Raw genomic sequence first — 25336 nt, forward strand, 5'->3', positions numbered from 1 at the left:
TCGTTGGCTAGTAGGTTATTTTTCTTCTGTTCATTTTATCGAAATAAATACTCCTTTTATGTTCAGAAGAAAAAAAAAAACAATATTTGTAAATATTCGTTCTACGTCACAAGACATTACTGAGCAAATCTGAAATATTATGAAACAGCATATCTTACTTATCAGGTGAACAACTACTTTGTAAATCTAATTGTATACCTCGTATTGGCACATAATATTAAATCCTTAGTTGTTTTCAAGAATTTTTTTTCATTTCTATTGTAATGAAATTCGTATCGTAATTCCGCTGTTGAACTTGGACTGTAACGCAACCAAATCCATAGCAGCACGAGACGTCAACATTTAACGAAAAATAGTCCGGGAAAAAATAAACGTGTTACACACTCTTGTTTGCATTATTATTTAATAACAGATGAGTTTACTTTTTTGTAATAATGCATAATATTAACATTACGTAAATAATACTATAATAACAGAATAGCTCACTTTGTTCAGAACCAAAAATATTAATATAAGAAATTAAACGCAGAATAAACAAGGGAAATGCCTGTTATTATTCGGTTGAGAAGCTTTTGTCATCTAATCTGCTGTCAAAAAATATGAAAGTTAGAATTTATAAAACAGTTTTGTTACCTGTTGTTCTGTATGGTTGTGAAACTTGGACTCTCACTTTGAGAGAGGATACGGACTGGAAGGTCCGGGGTTCGATCCCAGGTGGTGACAGGATTTTTTCTCGTTGCCAAACTTTCAGAACGGCCCCGAGGTTCACTCAGCCTCCTATAAAATTGAGTACCGGGTCTTTTCCGGGGGTAAAAGGCGGTCAGAGCGTGGTGCCGACCACACCACCTCATTCTAGTGCCGAGGTCATGGAAAGCATGGGGCTTTACCTCCATGCCCCCCCAAGTGCCTTCATGGCATGTTACAGGGATACCTTTTATTACAGAGATTAAGGGTGTTTGAGAATAAGGTTCTTAGGAAAATATTAGGAGCTAAGAGGGATAAAGTTACAGGAGAATGGAGAAAGTTACACAACGCAATACTGCACGCATTATATTCTTCACCTTACATAATTAGGAACATTAAATCCAGACCTTTGAGATGGGCAGGGCATGTAGCACATATGGGCGAATCCAGAAATGCATATAGGCACCGTGCATGGGTCTCAGAATCGTACTGGTGGCGCCGCGCAGTGTCTCAATTCCTAATTAACTACAGGCTAGCAGTCCTTCACTACAGTAGTCATGTGTGATATAGAAATTACATGCGGCTTTCTGCCGATAAAAAGTTGTAATATTAGTAAGAAGGGGTTCATTGATTCATAATGTTCTGCCCAAGAGCAGGTCTTTCACTGCAAACCCAGCAATCTCCAGTCTTTAATTATTTTATAGACTCAGTGGAAAGTTCAGTACTGCTAGAGGAGTGTAAAAATGTAACTACAAAGTTCCTGAAATATCAGTGAAGTTGTTTGGCATTTAAATCAGATTTCAGACCATTGAATGAGGGTGAACAGTCATATTACTAAAACATTGACGTGTGTAATATTTGTGTTTATAATGTCTCTATAAATTACGTATTTTAATGTGATTTAATTCTAAAAGTAGTCTTAAGTACACTTCCTGAATAATGGGCGACTGCAAATTCTCTAAAACACAACACATATGAGCAATATCATTAACATACTACTTCTGTTTGAGGTTCTGGCTGATATGTACATCTGTTATCAGGCTGTACATCTCACTTGACGATATGTATCAGAGGAAGAACAATATTGTTTGTATGCATATGGAGTTTAACTAGTGTAATTTGTAGCTAGTCGGCGATATATGCAATGGAAGGGAAAAGGAACTGGCCACTCTACCCCATGATATTCTGGTCTAGTTGCCTCATAAGTGGTGCCTTGTTGGTATCAGTTATGAGGTTCAGACTTCTCTTTGGACAGGTGAATAAACAACAAGATCAACATGCGGAAGCAGTTCAATTGATAGTTTGTGTAAAATGTTTTACTGTATATTTTAATTCGCTGAATGCACTTTCAACATGAATTCGAACACTGGCAACGGTGTAAGTAGTTTCGACTTCTTCGCTGTTAATTTATCATCGTGCAGATACGGTGGAGTAACAACAATGATCCCTTTATCGGAGAGGTTTGTTATTATTCCGGGAAAACCTGATTTCATCGGTAGCATTTAGATTTGAAGGCCACCATCTGATCCACATTGGGTAGCTGTTCCACTTCTGAACAATTGTCACTCTACATTTTTCAATATTGCAGGCATTGTTTCCTGAATACTTTCTCTGCTAGGCCAGAACCCAAAATTACAGTAACCATTGTGGATGTCAATAATATTAAAGTGGCGGTAAAAATAAATTATAATTATAATTGTACGATTAACTCCGAACATCACCCTCATAGCAGAATACGACAATCCAGTTTTCATTTTAATTGGAAAATATGAGTAGACGATTTTCTTTACTAATCTTACTCTTGGACAGAATTTTTCGGAAGCTTTCGATGTGAAATTCACTAATAAAAATGGTAAAAATAATATGTCTGGTCTACATCTTGGGGCGTTTCGACTATCTATGGTAGTTACTTTTGGGTTAAATGATAGAATTGGAAATATTTCTTATTATGATTCTACGGGTATGATTGTGTTTCAATTGGGAGCAATTTTAACAATATATTCGAAACCACAAATGTCACTCCCATTAAGTCTGGTAGTTCTGTCTCATATTTTATTGTAGAATAATTTAGGAAACCTTGCATTTCATTAAACATATCATCTGTTCCTGAACGCTTGTCATAACATTTCTTATGTGACTTCAGTTCGGCATGTAATGGAATAGACACTTCGAGTAGAAGACAATTCACACAATTCAATTGTGAAAGAAAAAACAAAATCACTAAGAATGGTTTCATTTACTTCTGCCTGTATGGCTACTTCATTTTTCGAAATAACACTTGTTGAGCATTCGCCTTCCATAAAACTTAAATTTTCATCTTTTCTTCTTCTTTATGCGTCTCTTTCGTACCTTTCCGGAGCTAGTTGAGATGAGGCAGTCTTTTTCTTGTAATCCTTTATAAAAATATTGGGAACGGTATGCTAGTTTGGGGTGTTCTGATCTCGTTCCCAATAAAATGAATACCGCAAATTCTTGTTGCGGGTGTTGGTTTCCAAGGTGAACCATCAGCACTTGAAATCAAGAATTAAATATCGATATGAATACATTTAAAAATAAATATATTATTATTTATTGTTGCTAATATTATACATAATATACACTTAAAGAAGTCAGTAATTATGTATTTTTTAAATTTAAATGATAAATTCCTGTCGTTGATAACTTAATGGTTATTTATAAACATAATACTATATGCATTCTATTTTTTATATCAGGCCTAGTATATAATAATACTATGATTACAAGCAGTGTAGCCTTATTTACTTTCGTCTGCGTACTATATGGATCCACAATTAGCGTCAGTTTTCTGTTTTGGGAATGAATAAAAACAATATCGGTTGGTGTGTTCCTATAAGCATTACTACACTCAAGAACACAGCAATTTGCATTACCTTTCCGCTTTTTAGGATCATCCATATTTCTAATCATTTAACCTGAGATGTTAAGTATATTCATACGCTTCAAGCACAACTCTATCGCTGCTGTCCCGCAGTTAGTAACAACAGTCGCCACCAGAGGAGCTTGCACGGTGCCTATAGAGTGTTAGTTGGGAGACCGAAGGGAAAAAGACCTTTGGGGAGGCCGAGACGTAGATGGGAAGATAATATTAAAATGGATTTGAGGGAGGTGGGATATGATGATAGAGAATGGATTAATCTTGCTCAGGATAGAGACCAATGGCGGGCTTATGTGAGGGCGGCAATGAACCTGAAGGTTCCATAAAAGCCATTTGTAAGTAAGTAAGTATTAACAGTATACTTCAATCTATTCACGACTCTACACAGCTCCACAGAATGCCACTATGCGTCGTTTATGTGAACATACTGTACATCGTCTGTAGCGAGTGGTAGCAGGGTGAGGCGTGGGTGAGATTTATATTCCTTGCTGTACTCAACTGAAATCTACTGTTTTAGTGCGAACTTCCTACCTGTGGTCGTAATGTTTTCTCTCTTAAAGAGAAGACTGCAATGTTCGTTCATGCAGGGATTAGTGATGATTCTTAAGCTTTCTCCTGCAGTTTAAACACTTTGTGTATGTGAGTACTGTTTCCTCAAAGTAGTTGATTACATTACATCAACTTGATAGGCGTTTTTCTGCGCTGGCATTCTGACATGTTAGCTACTGCTGGCTTAAGGGAGCATTCCTTCAGGGGCCAGGATTCAATTGATCTTTCTTATGTATTTTAGTTTTGTCAGAATTTGGTTTTCCTTTCCTCATGCAGGCATTTTCCTTCTTACACACCAATCAGATATATGTAACACACTCTCAGGGCGTGGAGCAGGAACCATTTTAAATGACATCATTGTTAAGGTACGGTCACACGTCGCTACTTTTGCTGCGCAACTTTTGTACTGCAGCTGCAAAAGTTGCGTGTCGAGTTCACACGTAAGCCAAAAGTAGCGCGCTGCACGCTACTTTTCGTGCTGCGCAACCCGAGTGCTGCAAAAGTTGCAACTGGAGGTTGCGAGTCTCTTCACACACAAGGCGCTCCTTTTGCAGCCGCAGTCATGCTGCAGGTTTCCATCTCCGTGTTGACTTCTCAATATACATTTTGTGGTTATGTTCGCATTATTAAGAAACTCATGCGAAAGCTTACTTATCTATTATTTGCTTTTCTGTCCTAACTAGTATTCAGAAATTGACATTATTTTTACTATAAAACTTTTAAAAATGCCTATATACTTAAATGATAACCAACAGCATATTCACATAATCAATGTTGGCAACCCTCCTGTTTGAAACTACGCTACAGAAAATTAAAAAAGTGAATTATATCGTCAACAAATATGCTCAGACTGTGTTGTGCATTTAATAACTGTTACAAATAATTTATTTTCATCACATCTAACATTAAAATACATCCAAACAATAAAAGTATCATTGGCACATATGGGGTGGTAACACTGGTCGCAACTGCAGCAAAAGTTTCAACAAAACCGATATCAAAAATGCTGCGGCTGCAACCCTGAGAACCCTGTTCACACGTCGCTACTTTTAAGCTGCGCGCAGCATGGAAAAGTAGCGGGCAGCAGGTTCGGCAGCCGCTACTTTTCGGGTTGCACCGTTGTTCACACGTCGCAGTACAAGAGTTGCGCAGTTTTTTGAACTGCATCGCTGCAAAAGTAGCGACGTGTGACCGTACCTTTACTGTTGTGTGTCTGGAGCTAGGGGACGCACTGATGCAGCAGATTTACCAACGGCTAATAGCGCCGCACGAGGCGACACTGCCCCAGTCTGTGCTGGAGGGGCTTCAGCGGATGTGCAGCACACACAAACGCGCGTACTTCGCCTCCCTACATGGGGTCAGCACCATGTTGGCCAATATGAACTGCAGCCCCGTTGTGGTGCCTCACGCCTATGTACCTGGTTCCATTGCCATGAGCATCGCCAAGCACAGTCCCTATCGCGGCCTCTTCAAGTACAAGTGAGTTACTGATGGAATAGATGAGTGAGCTTCAAGCATGTATCACTTCTCATTCCAGAGTACACAGTAGAGATGGGATAAACTTTTTAAGAAACAGTTTCGACTGTAACTGTTTCATGAACGAAGCTGTTCCAAAATAACAGTTTCAAAATAAGTTTCGTTAGAATATGTTTACAACATCAGTGCCAACTGTTTCAACCTTTCATCTGCTTCGGGAACATGTTTCAAAGCCCATGAATCGTCTTTAAATCAGCTGTTCAGTGTATTATGACAACGAAAGTCATTTTTCGTAGGTTACTGTTAAGAGTACAGTAAATAACTACAATTCAAAATGAATCAATTTTAGTAAAAATAATGCATATAACCCTAGGAGAGTTTAATAACGATAAGACATTAGCCGATGATATTTTTCGCGGTATATCAATTATTAACACTATATTAGGGCACCATGAACATATTCTCTATCAATGGACAGCTAATAATTAATATCAGATTTATTAGGGATTTTGATTCGTACAATTCCACACGAAGGCCGTGTGGAACATGGATCTACTTTCGATTGGAGGTGAATGATAGCGCTATACGTGACCTTTGCAGACAGCAGAGACGAGGAAACTGTTTAGAAATTGAACTGTTTATCTGTTGGAACCATGAGGAACGTTGAAGTGATCACTGGAGCAGTGTAACACCTTTTGGAACAGTTGGAACAGGTTATATCACGAAACTGTTTCGTATACGAAACAGTTTCAATTGTGAAACAGTTTCAAAAAAACAGTTCCAGCTTTTTTTTTACCCATTTCTAGTACACAGTTCATTCTTATTGTTCGCAACCCAGCTCAACAGGAGATCAAAGCATATTAAACATTTCTAAAAGTGATTATCAATGGAATATCTACTCTTCTATTCCAAATAATAGATGTACCTTTTTGCAGTAGTTCTTATCAGTGTAAGCTAAATACGAAGATAATTTCGTAAGTCATGGCAACTATGTTATTTCTTCAGAATAACCAAAAATGTGGTTAGTTCAGTACCGTAAATAGGCCTACGTTTGAAAACCTGTTGTACACTGTACGGGATGCCAACGTCAGATTGCGTCTGTATACATTGGTGGCTAGTTGACTGCACACGCAAAAGGTAGTATGCTGGAAGCTGTGCTTCAAGATAGATGTCAGTAAACTTGTACAGCGGTCATACGTGAAAATTGCAGTTCTTCATGGCAGAAATGCTCGTCAGCGTCATTCTGAGCTACGAGCCACACTGTCAATTCCCAATACCACAGATCATTCCTGATGTACCATCGTGTCGTACAATTAGGAGGACACGTCCAGCACTGCTAGACAATGCCATAATTCTCCATGATAACGCAACAGCCCACATTGCAGCTCCGATCAGGAACCTTTTGCAGCGGTGGGTGTGGGAGATCTTGGAACATCCTCCCTACTCGCCTGATTTTATTCCGCAGTTGAAGCCACTGCATAGGAAGCAGTTTGCAAATAGGGAGGACATCTTAACAGTTTATCAACGAGAAGTGGTACACATAGACGAATCGCACACAGTCAATGATATTCAACGACTGCATCGTCATTGGAAAAGATGTATGAAAGCCTTGGGGGATTATTTTAAAGGGTGTTAGCTGTGAGTAATGTACTTTGTTTCCTTTCGTGCATAATAAAATAATGATTTCTATTTACGTATCTTTCAATTGTCTTTACCCATTGTCTCCTGTACCGGACCCAATTTGGTACTAGCATTGCGAAGCGCATTCCAATGACCTTCAACCGCATATAGTGAATTTCTATTCCTACAGCTTTATTGACTGGTATAATATAGTCGCCATGACTTATGAAATTACCCTCATATAGCCTATTATGAATGTTTTTGGGTGATCTTTCTGCTGATAATTGCCATTATTCAAAAGCTGTGTTGGTATCTCGTAGCAATAACTTACCCAGAGAGCAGCAATCAATTTATTCGAAAGTATATTAGTATACTTGCAATGCAATTAATTGCAGAATGAGTCAATGGCAAATTAATATTCTCATTTTCTTTCACGAGACTTTTATGAATGGTTTGCAACATTTTAGTTTATTCATATCAAATTAATTTGGTCAAATGCGTCACCATTTTTATGTGGGCATATTGTATGACACACAACATGTGAGAGTATAGCTGGTCGTGTGGATATTTTATGAGTATGACACTGTCAGGTTATGTTTGATTGGGTATTCAACAATGTATCAGTTACTCATGAAATTGAGGATAGTGTGATAGTGTTTTGACAAAATGAATCCTAGAATTCGCCATTGAATAACCTTACAGTTGATGAAACCTCGATAAAAACTATCAGTCACGTAATTAATTGTAACCCAAGCCCAAGAACAATCCTGGAACATAAGTCCTGCTTGCCAGTGGCTGCCAGATGGTACTCTACACATCCTATGAGTATACAATTGCTTCTGTGTACAGTAGATGAGATCATTGTGTTCTGTGATTGTCGTATGAGAACATTATTTGTGAGAGTACGGTATAGCTGGTTATGTACACATCAATTGAGACTACAGATGTTTGCGTTATGTTACAGCTTACAAAACATGCGGCGCACAGGTGTGTTGGAGAGACTCCTGCAGCGAGCATTTCCAATTCATCTCCCAAAGAATGAAATGATAGTACAGAGCATAGATCTGACCACAATATGTCCAATCCTTACCCTGCTGGGAGGTGGAGTTTTGGCATCTCTCCTCATTTTACTCATTGAAATTTCAGTAGTTGATAGAAGAATGAATAGGCAAAGAAGAAATCATCGAGTTCTGTGGTGGTGATGAAAGCCCTCCCCAAGACACAGGAGGTCATTGTGAAGAGATTAAGAACGTTAATTTAATTTTATAGGTATGGCTACTACAGTTGCCATCAACTTCATTTTTATAATCACCTCCAGAATCAGCATTAGAACAACAACAACAACAACAATAATAATAATAATAATAATAATAATAATAATAATAATAATAATAACAACAATGAAGTGAATTGTGGACATATGGAACCTCCAAAACGTGTTTGGGGTCAACTGTATATGGTACCATTTTATCAAGGATGAATAGAAGTAAATTAAACCTTACCAGTACTATATAGTTAAAATGCCTTGCATTGTAGTCTCATGATCTAAGCTAACAAGAAAAGCTCACCAAGTGATAATGGATTTTCCACCGATTTCCCCCAGTATTTGAAATAAGGAAACTCCCTATAAATTTCTACACCTGGACAAGGCCTAGATGTCAGCATTTCTTACTGAACACAGTTGATTTTAAATAGTAGGGGAGTAATGGGTAGGCTACAGTGAGACACAAAATATTAAGAATATGTATGCAAGTGATAATTCAAGTATTTTGAAACTGAAGTGCAATAGAAATAGATATTAAAACATGGAGTATAATAATATTACATGAACAAAAATGTTAATAGATAAAGGACATAATATACAATACATGTTTGTCAAAAAAATGCAAATGTCTCACTGTTCCCATTCTGGAGGGTACAGTGAGACACCACAGTGTCTATTAACGGACATTGAAATTATTTACATTTATTTCAAAAGAAAGGAAAGCTTGCTGTCTCTTTATCTTGACATGTTCTGTAGGCTTATTTAGAATCATTTTGACGTCTGACTTCGAAACCATTGAAACATCTGGAACATTCGGAAAAGTGAATTTTCCATGACATTTCAAACTTTTGCGAATTTTTTATTACAACAAAGCTCATAATTATAAGAATTTAATGTAATTCTTTATTATTTTTTAACATTTTCTTAAATTTTGTGAATAATTTTTTATTTATGAAACCATTAAAATGTAATGTATCCATTATTTTAAGCTACATTTCCTAAATTGATTACTAGTATGTTCATTTTTAATGTTAGTTATTGGTATATGTAATATAATTACAGTTTGTTTTTGCAAATCATTGGTACATGGGAACAGTGAGACGTCTCAGTGTACCCTTCAATATCATGTCTCACTGTTCCCTTTATGCATAGTTCATTTAAAAATGACTCCATCACTTCAAAATTAAAACAAGAAAGACTAAACTTTGCTAAACATAATATCAAATACCAAAGTATTAGGTAACAAAACATTCATATTTATATCTCATTTGTATATCCAATGTAACCTTCATTAAACACAAGCCAAAATTTTACTTCTAGAGTGAAAAATTACGAATTATTTTTTTTTCAGTCACCTTTATAATTAGAATCAAATTGACTATGAAAATACTGTTACTTTACATGCAACATACAATTCCACTGTTACCTACATCTCAACATAAAAATGTATCATCTAATAAAAAATATCTTACTGTTCTCCCTGTCTTACTGTACCCACTTCTCCCCTATTGCTATTCATTTGTTACTCTATAATTGCCATTTATAGCTACATTTCACATCTTTTGGTTATGGTTCTGGATCCTATGTTTTATATTTCATTGAATTTTGAACACATTTTTAACACTGTTGAATTTTTATGTGCTGAAGTGTTTGGTTTTTCGTAATATAACAATTGACGATTTCTTAAATGTGATATATGACAGTGATGGCAGTGATGGGAAAATGAAACAAGATGAGGATGTAGAAGCAATCATCAGTAGTGTTATGAAATAATAGATGAAATGTTATATTACTTGTGCCTTTCTCTTTATTTAAAACATATTAGAACATCCAGCAAACACTAACATATGTCAGCTACTGGATCTCAAGGTTGCCAATTCTTTCACCAGTTGTGGATCCTTGAGAAAAGTTTCGAAAGCACAAGGAACGATGTAGCGTTCAGCCTCCTCTGGTTCCAAGACATCTGTTCGCACCTGGAAAGAGGAGTCCACCACAACACCCAATTCGAGCCTAGAACATAAGGAAAACTCCCCATTCATATAATTCACATCTTGCTGATGTTCCTAGGGTCTTCAATGAAATTTAATAGGCAAGATTTTCAACTAAAAAAATTCAACAAGAATTGACATATGAAATGTTATTGTAATACTCACTACGATTCCGTAGTTCATGACTTCACATGTACTAACATTTTAAAAGGAGTTTTGGCAAGTATGTGATACACATCTGCAAGAATTATTTCATTTGTCGTATATACTTGTATGCAGTGGCGGCTCCCGCATATTTCTTAAGAGGAGGAAAGAAGTTAACTGCACAAAATGACACCTTCTTGAATGAAACATGCTACAAATTAGCCTACATGCATACATGTAAGACCAGATAGTGTTCGGGTTGGCTTCCCTTTTGTATAGCAATAATCTGTTCTTGTAAACTGAGTTTCCTAAATAATTGTCCAAAATATAATACGTTTTCACTTCCATTCAATTTGAAATATATTTGTACAAAACTGAAAACTTGGATGTTGTCCTGTCTAGTAGACAATGAATGGAAGTGAATTCCAGTGGCCAAAAGGATCTACGATACTAACGTAGAACTACTTCCTCTTTGTTTTATACAAACCCAACTTTAGCTTTCAAATGTCCTCGAAAGTTTCAAATCATGAATAGTACCCTATACATATAAAGTGCAATGAATAATATATTTTCATTTATAATTTTAAAAAAGTTTATATGGTGTCTTTTAATTTTGCGTTAAAACTGTTTTTATTGTGCCTCCTCCAAGATGTGTTAATCTGGTTGAATGCCACATCGTTAGATGGCAGTGGTAGTGAGCTTGCTGCACCACCAGTCGGTTTCTATTTCCCACCCATGCGCTGATTCAGAGGAGGATCTCCTCCCTATCCGTTGATTTACTTGCTTTAAAACTCTGCTTCTTTCTCCGGCCGCTAGTGCGCTGTTGTCTATATGTGTTAACTGCAGTAAAGGAAAAAAGGATTGGCTTTCCTCCACACAAACAATCTCGCATCTTTCTCACAGTTTTCTACAGCAATGAACGCGCGTTGTTTAAAACTCAATCAACCAAGGTTTACTTATAGCTGTGAACTTAAAAATCATCGAATCTTCCCCAAATTTTAAGGCGCATATTTTATTTGGTATTTACTTTCAGAAGAAGAAAAATATGAGGAGGACGTTCCTCCCTTCCCTCCCCTGTGGAACCGCCACTGGTTATATGCGAGTAATTCAAACTGTGTGAATGGTGTATTAAAAATATCGATGTCTCAAAGCCTGTACATGACAGAACAAATGTAAGGAGCTTTTTGGACTCAGTGTAGGAAAATAATGAAGAAACAGTAATAGTAAAATCCCGTTTTTAAGGCATAATGTGATAAGTCCCAGCCAAATTACCATAATAATGTAATTAGTTCCCGCTTTTAAGAAAACCCGGTTTAAGGAAAATCCTGCCCTTAAGGAATAATTTTCAAGTGAATTTTGTGATCATAAAACCCGAAATATCGACTTGACTTTCAATAATCAATAGCACTAGCATGTTCCGTAGCACATCTCAATTGATAGTAATGTGGCACCATGTAGTGGCATTATTCTTTAGCATTCCTTGTGGATTTACTTTGCGTTGCTTTCACAGAGTGGTCGCTTTGCTTGCTTTGTTCTCGCGAGTTGTGTGAATCCTGTTTCCGAGTTTTGTTTGTTAGTTTTTGTTGTTTATACATCGTTATAATGGTGACTAAACAGAATAAATTAAATATCGGACAAAAAGTGAAAATAATAAGGGATGTCGAGGTTAGTCCTAAAACAACACTATCGCATATGGCAAAAAGCATGGCTTACCAACTACTTCATTGTGGGGAATATTGAAGAAGAGAGAAGAAATTTTCAGTGCTGAGATTCAGTGTGGTTTGGATTCAACCAAACAGAAATATATTCGTGCCTCACCATTTGAAGAGATAGAAAATATTATAATGAAATGTATTGTAAATAATAATTGTAGGCCCAATTAAATTATTATAATGTTTGGTATACAACACACATGTTAGTAGAGTAGGCGCAAGAAGAGCTTGCCACGGTAAGCTGCGTGAACTTACGGAAACGTTCGGGTGCACTCGACCTTGCTTTGATTCGATTGGCAGTTCTCAGTCGTCTGCTGGCTTGATGTTTCGAGTGAGATTTATCACAGTGCATGTAACGTAACGTAAACCTTGTGCAGAGTAACTAGTAACATAACATTGTTGAAAATACAGAAGCACGAATTTCTTTTGTACATATAAAATCACTGAATGAAATGACAAAGATGTTATAAGAATTATGTAATTGTTGAAAATACAGAAACACGAATTTTTTTTACATATAAACTCACTGAATGAAATGACAAAGATGTTATAAGCAATATGTAATCGTGTAAGAATTGATATTTGACATTGTAATAAAACACTGATACTATGTGATTTTGTTAAAATGTTCCGATAACTACTTTAATCTGTATATACTCATGTTACGAGCGAAGCCTGTTTCGTTTTTCATAAATTCATGAACGTTATAGTTTGACTGTGTAACGTTTTATTAGCACTTCCTAATTTAGAGCGAAAAGGGGGGCATTGTTAAGTACATAGAATGTTATACAGAACTCTGTTATTTAACAAACACACTTTGAACTACATAAAACTCCTGATATCAGGAATGAAACGCAGAATATGTAATGCAAACGCTAGCTTCTACCCGCTCTGCACAGCAACACTCCACGATACGAACAGCTCAAGACCGCGCTTTCGAATGCGCCCTGTAATCAGCATTAGGTGATTCATATCGTTCTCTGCGCATCAGTCAAATGGGCAAGCTTTCTTTGTGCTTCCTCTACTAGTTATTTTAGCCTTGCCTTCCCATTTTATGAACCTCTGTTGAAGGAAAAAAAAGTAATCCCTCAGAGATTCGTCAAAAAGGAATTCTGCTGCACCTATAAAATTGCAAACATCAATTTCGTTACAGACATATCTAATCATTATGATATTTATAGGTCTATTTGCATTATTACAATAGTTTCAATGTATGAATCTTAGTTTGTGTAACAATATAATTTGAAGACACACTGATTACTCTGAAATTAGCCGTACCATACTGTAGATTTACCCAGACTATTGCAGATATAGCATGAGTGTCATAATTGAAATTAAGTACATTATGTTTGTGAAGTTAATTATTATATTGCTATAAGATGTAAAATTAATATAGGGCTAGTTTAACTATATGTCCAGTCCGCTGTGTTAGCTCTGTGGTAGCACGTCTGCCTCCAGACTAGCCGGCTCAGGTTCCATTTCTGGCGGGGTCAGAAATTTTCATGTAAAATTTCTACCTCTGGACTAGGAGAGATGGTGGTGCAACTAATGACTAAATTGTGCACCAATATGTCTGGGTTAAATCCCAAATCTCTCCACAGTGCATATGAAGAGAAGGCATATGTCATTGCTGATAGTGATTTGTCTGTCAGATGGGGATGTTAAGCCTGGCGGCCCCCTTGGTGCTATTCGACAGGAGTAGGCTACATGCCGGCACAGGGTTTCCCCTTCTCCCTTCCTCACCTTCATCATCATCCTCACCCATTCCCTACAATACACTTACACGAACACTTACACATACTAGTACACGACATAACTCTTCACAGATACAAATCATGCATAATGTTGCCCACTGAAGTGGTGTGCAACTTGAAAATGGGTCACAGTCCTGCCAGCTATCCGCAGTATAAGGAACCCGAATCACGTTAAGTGAAGTAGGTAGGCATTAGACACACACACACACACTATATATATCCTTAGCACAATTAATTTCTTTTAGGTAATCATTCCCAAAAAGCATTGTAATTTCAATTTTTCCTTACTACTGCGGATTTAGTCGAGTCTCCCCTATCTCTACTCTGTCTTTGCTGTTTTTCTATACTAACCTGATTTGGTGCTTCCTGTGCGTGAACCGCAGACTGATATTGGCCTGATCCATGATTCTCAGGGACAAGTATTGGTTGATGCGGAGCACGATGGGACTCAGCTCACTGCACACTCTTTTGGCCTGTCCCACTCTCGTGGCTGGATGTTTATCTCCCTTCTGATTCTGCAGCATTACTGCCAAGTCCATCACACTCAGTCGAGATATTGGTTTCTCTTCTGAGCCTTGTGAGAGAGGCGTTCGAGAAGCCTACAAATGACAAGTCGATACATTTATTGATTGATTATAATGCTTTGTGAGAAATGAGTCCTTATAAAAGATCTAGTGAAGTGTCAAAGTTCGAGATCACAAGCTTAAATCTGTGTTTGTTGAGTCAGTTCCAGTAGAAGATCATTTGAAGTGTCTGTTGTATGAAAGAGAAGATAAATATTTTAACTATATTTTTCTTCTTCTGCTTCAAGCTGTAGGCTTTAAGCCCGTTGCGGCTCCTTTATTTCTTGTATCCATCTTTTTGCTGGTCGGCCGATACTTCTTTTTTCCAGTGGGTACATAGTCAGCGATTATTTTCGGGGTTCTATCTTGGCTTATCCGTTGTACGTGTTCCCACCATTTCTGTTTATACTCATCTACAGTTTCTAACAGACTGTTAACTTTTAGATTGGCCTGATTGGATACCATAAGGTAGCAGCCCTGCCACCAATCTAGCTCTGCGTGGTGCTGGTAACACCACCAGAGGACTCCAATTACTCGAAAGCTCCAAAGAAACTATATTTATTAATTAATTAATTAATTACAAACTGCCCCCATTGAGGGTAGCCCTTACGGACTTAGTATATCCTCAAAAAAATAAATAAATATACATATGTAAACATAGATAATTAAATTAAAAAAAGAAATAAAGAAAGGGACATGAAAAATTACAATTGCTATTAATGTGGTCTATCATTAAACCTTGTCACTAATATAAAAATCAGAAGGTTGGAGTGGCTGGGCCACATCATCAAGATGTCCAATAATAGAATTCCTAAAATACTACTAGATGCGAAACCAAGTGGCAAAAGAAGAGTTGGTAGGCCCAAATTACGATGGCTGGATGATGTCCAAGATGATCTTGTCAAGACAAGATTTAGGAGATGGAGGCAGAGAGTGTTGAATAGAGAGGATTGGGCGAAGATTCTTAAGGAGGTCAAGGCTAAACTAAAAGGGCTGTAGGACCACAGATGATGATGATGATGATTAATGTGGCACCATGTGATTAATCAGGATTTGACAGGATTTTTTAACACAGTTATCACAATTTCATCCCTCTGAGATGATGGTGGAGCAAATTTTCGTCGAAATTATACTGGTATTTTCTTTTTCCTGCACCTCTTGATATATTGAAAATTGTGTGTTAATACATGAAGGATTAGGCGTTTCCTTTTCTTTCTATCCTAATCTAATTTTAGCTAAACTAGCTGGCCCTTACTATGTTCAGAGCGTACATTGCAGTATATGGCTGGATATTTCTTCATGGGCTAATTATGCGAGCTAATAAAGTGATTTAGAATTGTTGGAACAATGGCAGAATACTGTTCCTTCTCTAACATCATTTTTTCTCCCACAATCATTTACATCCAGACTTAGATATTTGAATCAGATCTTTAACGTTAAGCAATTACTCTTTAAACTTTAACTACAGAAAAGAGCATTGGTCTTGCTGAATCACTTTTGTCATAGAGGCAGATATGGAGATATTACAGTCATAGTGAACCGTAAGTAATGTCATTAATTTCAGGGGGTTATTCTTTGAGATATTTCAAACAAAATAGTTTAATACAGTTTTGCTCGTTTTTGCTTACTTTTCGAGATAAAAATTGTTTTATATGAAACATTTCATACCATATTTTGGGAAGTTCATTGATTTAATTCCCAATATGCTCAGTCAATTTAAGAGAGCAGTGTAATATGGTAATACATTATTGAAAGAATAGTTTTGTCCTTTAAATTTTGATAAAAACTGTTCAAAAGATTCTCAATCAAAGATAGAGAAACTGAAAATGTTAAAAATACCCGTATTATCTGAACAGAAAGTAATGTATTCCACTGTGCATGGAAACGAATTGACAACAAAAGCGTCTTACTACGCAGCAGAAATTAAGCCATTTACAAATGCAGAGATTGCTAAGGAATGCCTTCTTGCTATAATGTGACACTTTATTTTCAAAATTTCCAGATTAAATCAAAACAGATTTCAGGTGACATAAAACAATAAATTGACCTGATGTGAGTTTGCATAAGGGTAGCAATGTCCGCCCTTCAACTTCAAAATACAGTCCCAGTAATATATCCATCTTAACAGTTGTTAATGAATATATTCTGGAACTCCTTTTTACATCAAGAAAAATCTTCATGGCTTCACCAGTAGGATGGATAAACATGAGTATAATACTCGGAATAAAGAAAAACTGGACATACCATTTTGCAGACTATCCAAAGTTAAAAGTAGTCCTAACATGTTGGGCTGTACAATGTTCAACATGTTACCACAGGAAGCACAGGAAGTGTCACTTGACATATTCAAAGTCAAAGTGAAAACGTGGCTTCTTAGAAACCCATTCTATTCTGTGCAAGAATATTTTGGATCAGAAAATCAAGCTGTAGATATTTTTTAGGTTTCTTTCTCTGAATTGTATTATTATTTTGTAATATATTAGGAGATTCTCATAAATTGTTAAGTTAATTCTTGTTTTATTGTATATAAACGGAGCAAATCAAATAATATTTGTGATCAGTGTGTTACAATTTTCATTTAGATATTAGCCTAATTTTGATAATCTTGACTCTCAATTGTAAACTCTAAGGAGTATTTGTGTTCATTTTGTTTTATGTTTAATGTTGTAATAGAATAATTTTAATTTTTGCACAATAATTTCACACGTGTATAATTTGACAATGTCATTAGCTTTTGCTATAACGACAGCTAATAAATACTATACTATACTATACTATACTGTACTATACTATACTATACTATACTATACTATAAATGTCAGTTCTGTTACTTTATATTAAGATGATGATGATGATGATGATGATGATGACGATGACGATGACGATGACGATGACGATGACGATGACGATGACGATGACGATGACGATGACGATGACGATGACGATGATGATGATAGACCAAATAATTTAAAAATAAAAAAATCCGCGCATTTTGTTAAGCTTCAATATTGTAAAATGCATTGTGACTCTTGGCAAGTTACCGTTTCTCACTTTCGGCTCTCTAATTTCTAGTGAGTAGTTACCACTGATTTGGAGGGACCAAGCAGATGTGGCACTGAGCTATGTTCATGTCCGTTTACAAGTTCATAGATATTTTATTTAGGTTTTTAATACTGACAGAACTGATTGTGAAAGTCTCTTAGAAACTACTGAAATATCTGGAAGATCTTTGTTTTGCTGATACAGTTCTCTAATATAGTTTTTGCAGAATGCCCATTGATAACTTACATACATTATTGCACCTACAATAAATTTTGTGATTTTCATATTTTGTTGAAGGTTCAATTCATTGACATGCAATCCCTGAGATGAAGATGCCTTCAGATTTACACTTATACTGTTACGAAGCTGTAATAGCAGTATTAGATAACTTTGAAACAGTAGTAAATGCTATAGAATGTAAGAATTGAGGGGCACCAATGATAATTAAATTTGTTGTACTGGTATAATAAATTCAAATTTGAAAACTTCAAGATTACGTGAACTTATGTGGAACATTTTCGAAATTCTAATGTATGTTTTTGTTTCTGAATATTTCACAACTTCTGTTTCAAGGTTTTGTAAAGGTTACATCAATAGAAGTTCTTGGTTCATAACTTCTGTATGCCAAACTGCTGCTGAAAAACTGTTATAATTATGTTTGGTGCCATAACAGTTCCAAAAGTTTCTCACAACGTCGCTATAAATAGGTCAGATTATTTCAATTTTAATTTTTTATTAATTGATGACAACAAGATTGAGGTTTTTGTCCACATCAAACAAGTCACGCTTAATTCTTCTCAGTTTTGTACATATAGAGAAAATGCTAATAAAAATGTAAACTTTACTGTTCCAATTTTGAAACTAAATAATATACACTCAACCACTGAGAGAGTAAAGAAATGTTCAATAAGTGAAAGAAAAAGATGGCAAGAGGTTCATTGAATCCCTATAATTGCGTGTATTGTTTAAGAATTTGATGGTTGTGTGTTTATATGTTTGGATGTTTGTAGGTTATGTTATGATGTGTATGAAATATAATCGTTAAAAGGTAGTAATCTTAAAGAATCTTTGTTTAATTAGTTTCAAATAATCGTAGGTCAGTGCTTGATGGGAATCACCTTAGGTGTCCACGGTAAATGCCTGTTATTATTCGGTTGAGAAACTTTTGTCATCCAGTCTGCTCTCAAAAAAGCTAAAAATTTGAATTTATAAAACAGTTATATTACCAGTTGTTCTATATGATTGTGAAACTTGGACTCTCACTTTGAGAGAGGAACAGATGTTAAGGGTGTTTGAGAATAAAGTGCTTAGGAAAATATTTGTGACTAAGAGAGATGAAGTTACAGGAGAATGGAGAAAGTTACACAACGTAGAACTGCAAGAATTGTATTCTTCACCTGACATGATTAGGAACATTAAATCCAGACGTTTGAGATGGGCAAGACTTGTAGCACGTATGGGCGAATCCAGAAATGCATATAGTGTTAATTGTGAGGCTGAGACGTAGATGAGAGGATAATATTAAAATGGATTTGAGGGAGATGGGATGTGATGGTGGAGGCTGGATTAATCTTGTTCAGAATAGAGACCGATAGTGGGCTTATGTGAAGACGGCCATGAACCTCAGGGTTCTCTAAAAATCATTTGTATGTAGGTGCCCATTTGAGTGTTCCATGTTAAAAAGTTCACTGAACAATTGTTGTAATTGGTTAGAGATTTAGGCTATTATAGAATAACAGTTGATATAAAAACACGCATTTCAAAGGAACACTATTACAAATGACTAGCTGACGCAGTATGACATGTTTAACAGAATAGACAAGGCATAAGTATCATTGCACTAGATTCCACAATCCAGCGAATACTTCTCATTTTCCCATATTGGTTCTCACAAAACAATTAACACTTCGAAACAGTACCAGTAGCAATAGCTCACTTAGTTAGCCGGCATATTCTTACCAAAGGGATCCTGGCATGTTTTGTAAAGTTGTTGTTGTTGTTTTCTAATGCCAGGCGTTTGACAATAAAGTCATTTGACCTCTTGCACTCCAATATTTTTCAAAGATATTATCATGACCAGCCACTGAAGCACAGATTTTGAGGTGTTCCGAATCCATTTCTTGGTTTAAGTTGCACAATGGACAGTTAGGGGACTGATATATTCCAATTCTATGCAGGTGTTTGGCCAAACAATCATGGCCTGTTGCCAATCTAAATACAGCTACAGACGATTTTCGTGGTAAATCGGGAATTAACTGTGGATTTTGATGCAGAGAGTTCCATTTTTTCCCATGGGATTGTGTTATCAAATTTTGTTTGTTGAAGTCTAAGTATGTAGATTTAATAAATCTTTTTACAGAGTAATACGTAGATTTAGTAACAGGTCTGTAAGTAGCAGTGCTGCCCTTCTTTGCTAAAGCATCCGCATTCTCGTTTCCCAGGATTCCACAATGGGATGGTATCCATTGGAATACAATTCTTTTATTGAGTGATATTAATTGAGAGAGCATTTTAGTTATTTCTGCTGTTTGAGATGAAGGTGTGTGTTTAGAGACTATTGATAGAATAGCTGCTTTGGAGTCTGACAATATAACTGTATTCCTAAATTTACTGATGTGGCATAGAAGATTCCTGAGACTTTCACTTATTGCAATGATTTCTCCATCAAAACTTGTTGTTCCATACCCAAGAGATCTATAAAGTGAGAAGAGACAACACGTAACACCGGCACCTTGTTTCTTCGACCCTGACGGCATTAGAGCATTCGAGGCCTAGGGGTTCATTTCCCTTTCCTTCCTCCTCTTTCTACTTTTCTGTTCCTAGTGCTGACCTGCTATGGCACTAAAATCGTCCTCCAGTGGCTTAAGGAGGGAAAGCTGGTGATCAACAAGATCTCCCAGCTAGGTCCAATGGACCCGTTGACCAACAGCAGGTGTGGTCATCCAGACATTCTGGGGGTTGTGTGTGAATGAAGTAGCCACCAAAACGTTAAAATATGGTGTTCACTTAAATCGGCTACAACTTGCCATGTTTTGTAAAGTAAATGTACACAACAAAATGAATATGGGTTTGTCTTTCTTCAAACTAACACTATAACCTGGCATCACAATGAGTTGTTTCACTATTTAATTATATACTCATGTACCAGCTCTGAATATTTTTAATTTAGATCTTGTAATTACCCACCCTGCTGAGCTTCGTGACTTTGGCACTACTGCGATTCTCAGAGAGCAGGTCTCCTTTGGAGTCCTTAGTCTGCGCTGACAATTTTCTACTTCCTTTCTTAGCTGCAGAATCTATTGCAAATATCAACAAACTAAATTTATATTCAGAAAAAAAAAAAAAATATATATATATATATATATATATACATACACACACATACATACATACATACACACACATACATACATACACACTGTATGCTTTCACGTGTTAATTAACTAGGTTACCTTATTGACAAGTTAATTATAACATGAAAGCATATATATTATATATTAAGATAAATATAGCCTGTCCCACAATGATGTAATAGGTCTGATGGTGGGAGCACGAGATGCCAACAAATGTAAAAACCTGGGGCTAACACACAGCATTGTGAAGGAAATACCATTAGTGCCCTCAAAGGATCGGTTCAGATATTGAGAAATCACTTGTATGTGAGTGATAATGGAAATTTGAAGTTATCTTAACCGATGGTTATTGATTGGTTTAGATATCAATGCCAATAAATCCGTACTATTATTTTTCTCGCGGTATATGGCATTCAAATCATTCTAACCTATCTGATGATTTCCCCCCCCCCCTTTCTTAACTGTAAATGAGCACAAACGCTACTTGGGTGTAAATTTTCCTGACATTTTGTATATTCGATTCCCTAATCATTTCAAATGTATATCATTTTACCTTTTAGGTGTGTTTCCAAATTATATATGTAATATGCTTTGTTAAATCTGGCAACCTTTTCATAAGGGAAGCTAAATTTATTTATATTTATTTATATAATAATAATACTTTATATTCCGAAGTGATAGTGTTAAAAGTTGTGTAACCAAGATGTATAAAATTTATATTTGTAGAGTTTTAATTCTAATTAAACTTTTCCCCAAAAGCTACAAAATATATATATTTTTTTATTATTTAATATAACAAATACACACAGTGAAGATTTTTTATGCTCCCCATAAATTCCTACTTCAAATATTGAATTATATTAATATTTCTTCTCAAAAAATTAATTTTTATAACATTTAGCTTCATTGCAGAATGTATACAATTTGAACTAATTGAATATTTATCAGTAACAACTTGTGGCGACTACATAGACCCTATGTGGCTCTAATAAAGGAGATATTATAAAAGTAGTAGAAAAACAGCCAAAGAAAAAAGCAATCTTCCTGAGCAGAATTGCTCCAGATGTAACAGCTAGGGACATAACACAGTTCCTGGGAGAAAATTTCCAAAAGCTAAAGGTGACAAAGCTGAAAACGCGTTACAATAGCTATTCCTCATTCCATGTGGAAGTAGAAGAGAAGGATTTCCAGAATATTTTCCGGGAAGAAATGTGGCCACATGGTTGCCTGGTGACGGAGTTCTTTGGCAGACTTAGACCTGATCGGATTGAAGACACAACAGACTTACAAACAGAAGTTTCCTCTGAGTGACTCGGAGGAAATTTCAATGGTGAAATAGTGAAAAGTGATAATCTTGGTAAGAGTTTAAATGTCTTACAATATAATGTACAAAGTTTCAAGAAAAAGACGGAAGAGATGGAGGTATATTTGATTTCTAAATGCATTGATGTGTTAAGTGTTTGTGAGCATTGGATGTCAAGAGATGAAATTGAACTTGTGCATATGGACAGTTACAAACTTGCTAACAAATATTGTAGAGTTAATTCATTACATGGTGGTGTTTGTTTGTTTCTTAGAACAGATATTGATTTTAATATCATAGATTTAGGAAACATATGTCATGAAAAACATTTTGAGGTAACTGCAGTAGTGTTACCTACATATAGATTAGTAGTTATTTCAATATATAGAACACCTGACAGTGATTTTAAAATCTTTCTTGAATGCATTGAGCACTGCTTACAAATTCTGTCTTGTCAGTGGTTAGGATATAATATAATAATAGGTGGTGATATTAACATAGATATAAGATTGAACACTAAAAATTCTAGAGATTTGCTTAATGTGCTGAGATCCTATGGATGCTACTGTACAGTTTTTAGTCCAACAAGAGAAGCTGCATGCTTAGACAATATTATAACTAATATAAACTCTAAATTTGAAGTAGAAATAGTAGAACCCGGGTTATCTGATCATGTGGCAATCCTGTGGAAACTTAATCTGCCTGACAACCAAGATCAAAACATCTCAAACAGTTATATTTATAGAAGAGTATTCTCTCAAAAAGGTATTGAGTTTTTCGTTAGGGAAGTGAAGCACAAAGATTGGATTGCCAGTTTAGAATCTCACTATAGAAATTGCAGAGGCGGTGATTTATTTGATGGTTTTTTTCATATTTTTATTGACCTTTTTAACTTTTATTTTCCGGAAGAAGTGATGAAGATTAAAAGAACAGAAGTACGACACGACAAAAGCAAATGGTTTACAAAGGAACTGGAACATATGAAAAATAGGATGATACTACTGTCGTCCATATATAAATTTTCTGGGAAGGAAGAAGACAGAGTTGAATATAAGAAAGCAAGGAAAACTTACAAAGATTCATTAATAAAAACAAAAAAACAGAGAAATGCTATTTTCATTGAATCATCCAACAACAAATGTAGAGCTGCATGGAACTTGATAAAGACAGAATGTAACAAAGGTGTCAAAAATCAAAATATACCAATTGAACCCAATGAAATGAACAGGTATTTTCTTGAATCTGTGGAGCATATCATTTCAGAGATCAGTTCTTCACATATAACAGCAGAAGTTCTTCTAACAAGCACACCTGTGCAAGTGCCAGAGATAGGTTTCAAATGGCAGTATACGTCATGTGAGGATATAGTTAATATTGTGAACAAAATGAAAGCATCAAACAGCAAAGATATTTATGGAATATCCAATAATTTCCTGAAGCAAGTGATTAATTATATCGTATATCCATTGACAGTGTGCATCAACGATTGTCTGGAAATGGGGATATTTCCAAATAGTCAAAAATACTCGAGGATTTGCCCAATATACAAGAAAGGTGAGAAAGAGAATCCAAGTAGTTATAGGCCGGTATCTATTATTCCTATTTTCGGAAAAGTGTTAGAATGTGTAATGAAGACTCAATTGGCAAACTATTTTGAAGGAAATGACTTATTGTGTCATACGCAGTTTGGTTTTCGTAAAGGTAGAACAACAGTTGATGCTATCTTATCACTGCTGGAATCAGCATACAATGGTTTTGAAGATAAAATGTACTCTGAGATCACGTTATGCGACCTAACAAAAGCTTTTGACTGCGTTTCACATGACATTTTAAGACTTAAGCTACAATACTATGGTATAAATGGAAGGGAGTTGGATCTCCTCTCATCATATCTGTCTGGCAGAAAACAAATAGTAGAAATTCAAGGGATCAGGTCTTTTGAAGGAGAAGTGCAACATGGTGTCCCACAGGGTTCCATCTTAGGACCTTTCTTATTCCTAATTATTGTAAATGATTTAAGTTATAACACTATGGCCAAATCAACATTATATGCAGATGACACTTCTTTTATAACATGTTCGACTAGTGCAGCAGAACTGCGTCAGCTAACCTCAAATACAGTTTTGGAAGCAGCAGAATGGTTCAGAGCAAATAAGTTAATTTTAAACGAGGAGAAGACTCAAAAATTAATTTTGTCATTGAAAAAAGAAGAAGGGTCTGAAGAAAAGGCAGTAAAGTTACTTGGTATCCATCTTGATACAAAACTAACCTGGGATTGCCACATTGAATACATCTCTCGGAGACTGTCCAGAGTCCTGTATCTCTTAAGAGGAATTAGAGATAAAATACCCGGGCAGTACCTAAGAAGTGTTTATTTTGCTTTTTTTCATAGCATATTGAAGTATGGAATCCTGGTGTGGGGAAACAGCAATAAACTTATTGAAGTCCTGCTCATTCAGAAGAAAGCAATAAGAATTATCACACAAGAACCAAGCAAAGCACATTGTAAACCACTGTTCATACAGGAGTCCATCTTAACAGTTGTTAATGAATATATTCTGGAACTCCTTCTTTACATCAAGAAAAATCTTTATGGCTTCACCAGTAGGATGGATAAACATGAGTATAATACTCGGAATAAAGAAAAACTGGACATACCATTTTGCAGACTATCCAAAGTTAAAAGTAGTCCTAACATGTTGGGCTGTAGGATGTTCAACATGTTTCCACAGGAAGCACAGGAAGTGTCACTTGACATATTCAAAGTCAAAGTGAAAACGTGGCTTCTTAGAAACCCATTCTATTCTGTACAAGAATATTTTGAATCAGAAAAGCAAGCTGTTGATATTTTTTAGGTTTCTTTCTCTGAATTGTATTATTATTCTGTAATATATTAGGAAATTCTCATAAATTGTTAATCAAATCAATATCTGTGATCAGTGTGTTACAATTTTCATCTAGATATTAGCCTAATTTTGATAATCTTGA

General features: G+C 35.8%; 2 protein-coding genes across 2 annotated transcripts in view; one reads left to right on the top strand and one right to left on the bottom strand.

Annotated features, from left to right (window-relative positions):
- The first annotated feature begins 5171 nt into the window (after positions 1 to 5171).
- Positions 5172 to 8555, top strand: LOC138709448 (uncharacterized). The gene is made up of 2 exons (XM_069840219.1): positions 5172 to 5608; positions 8190 to 8555. The coding sequence occupies exons 1-2, from the start codon at positions 5364 to 5366 to the stop codon at positions 8425 to 8427; spliced, it is 483 nt and encodes a 160-aa protein (XP_069696320.1). The 5' UTR covers positions 5172 to 5363; the 3' UTR covers positions 8428 to 8555.
- Positions 8556 to 9875: 1320 nt separating this feature from the next.
- The window catches only part of LOC138709454 (uncharacterized), a 37503-nt gene continuing 22042 nt past the window's right edge, over positions 9876 to 25336 (bottom strand). The window contains exons 7-9 of the mRNA XM_069840231.1: positions 20879 to 20988; positions 14439 to 14686; positions 9876 to 10499 (exon numbers count right to left, since the gene is read on the bottom strand). Coding sequence (XP_069696332.1) covers positions 10340 to 10499; positions 14439 to 14686; positions 20879 to 20988 — 518 coding nt within the window. The 3' untranslated portion in view covers positions 9876 to 10339. The remainder of the gene's footprint in view (positions 10500 to 14438; positions 14687 to 20878; positions 20989 to 25336) is intronic.

Source organism: Periplaneta americana, chromosome 1 (genome assembly GCF_040183065.1).
Source record: "Periplaneta americana isolate PAMFEO1 chromosome 1, P.americana_PAMFEO1_priV1, whole genome shotgun sequence".
Lineage (NCBI taxonomy): Eukaryota > Metazoa > Arthropoda > Insecta > Blattodea > Blattidae > Periplaneta > Periplaneta americana.

Bases quoted from the DNA above. Each gene is read 5' to 3' on its own strand.
- LOC138709448 (XM_069840219.1), top strand. From the start codon at position 5,364: ATGCAGCAGATTTACCAACGGCTAATAGCGCCGCACGAGGCGACACTG. The intron at 5,609-8,189 runs GTGAGTTACTGA...GTTATGTTACAG, and splicing joins CGCGGCCTCTTCAAGTACAA to CTTACAAAACATGCGGCGCA.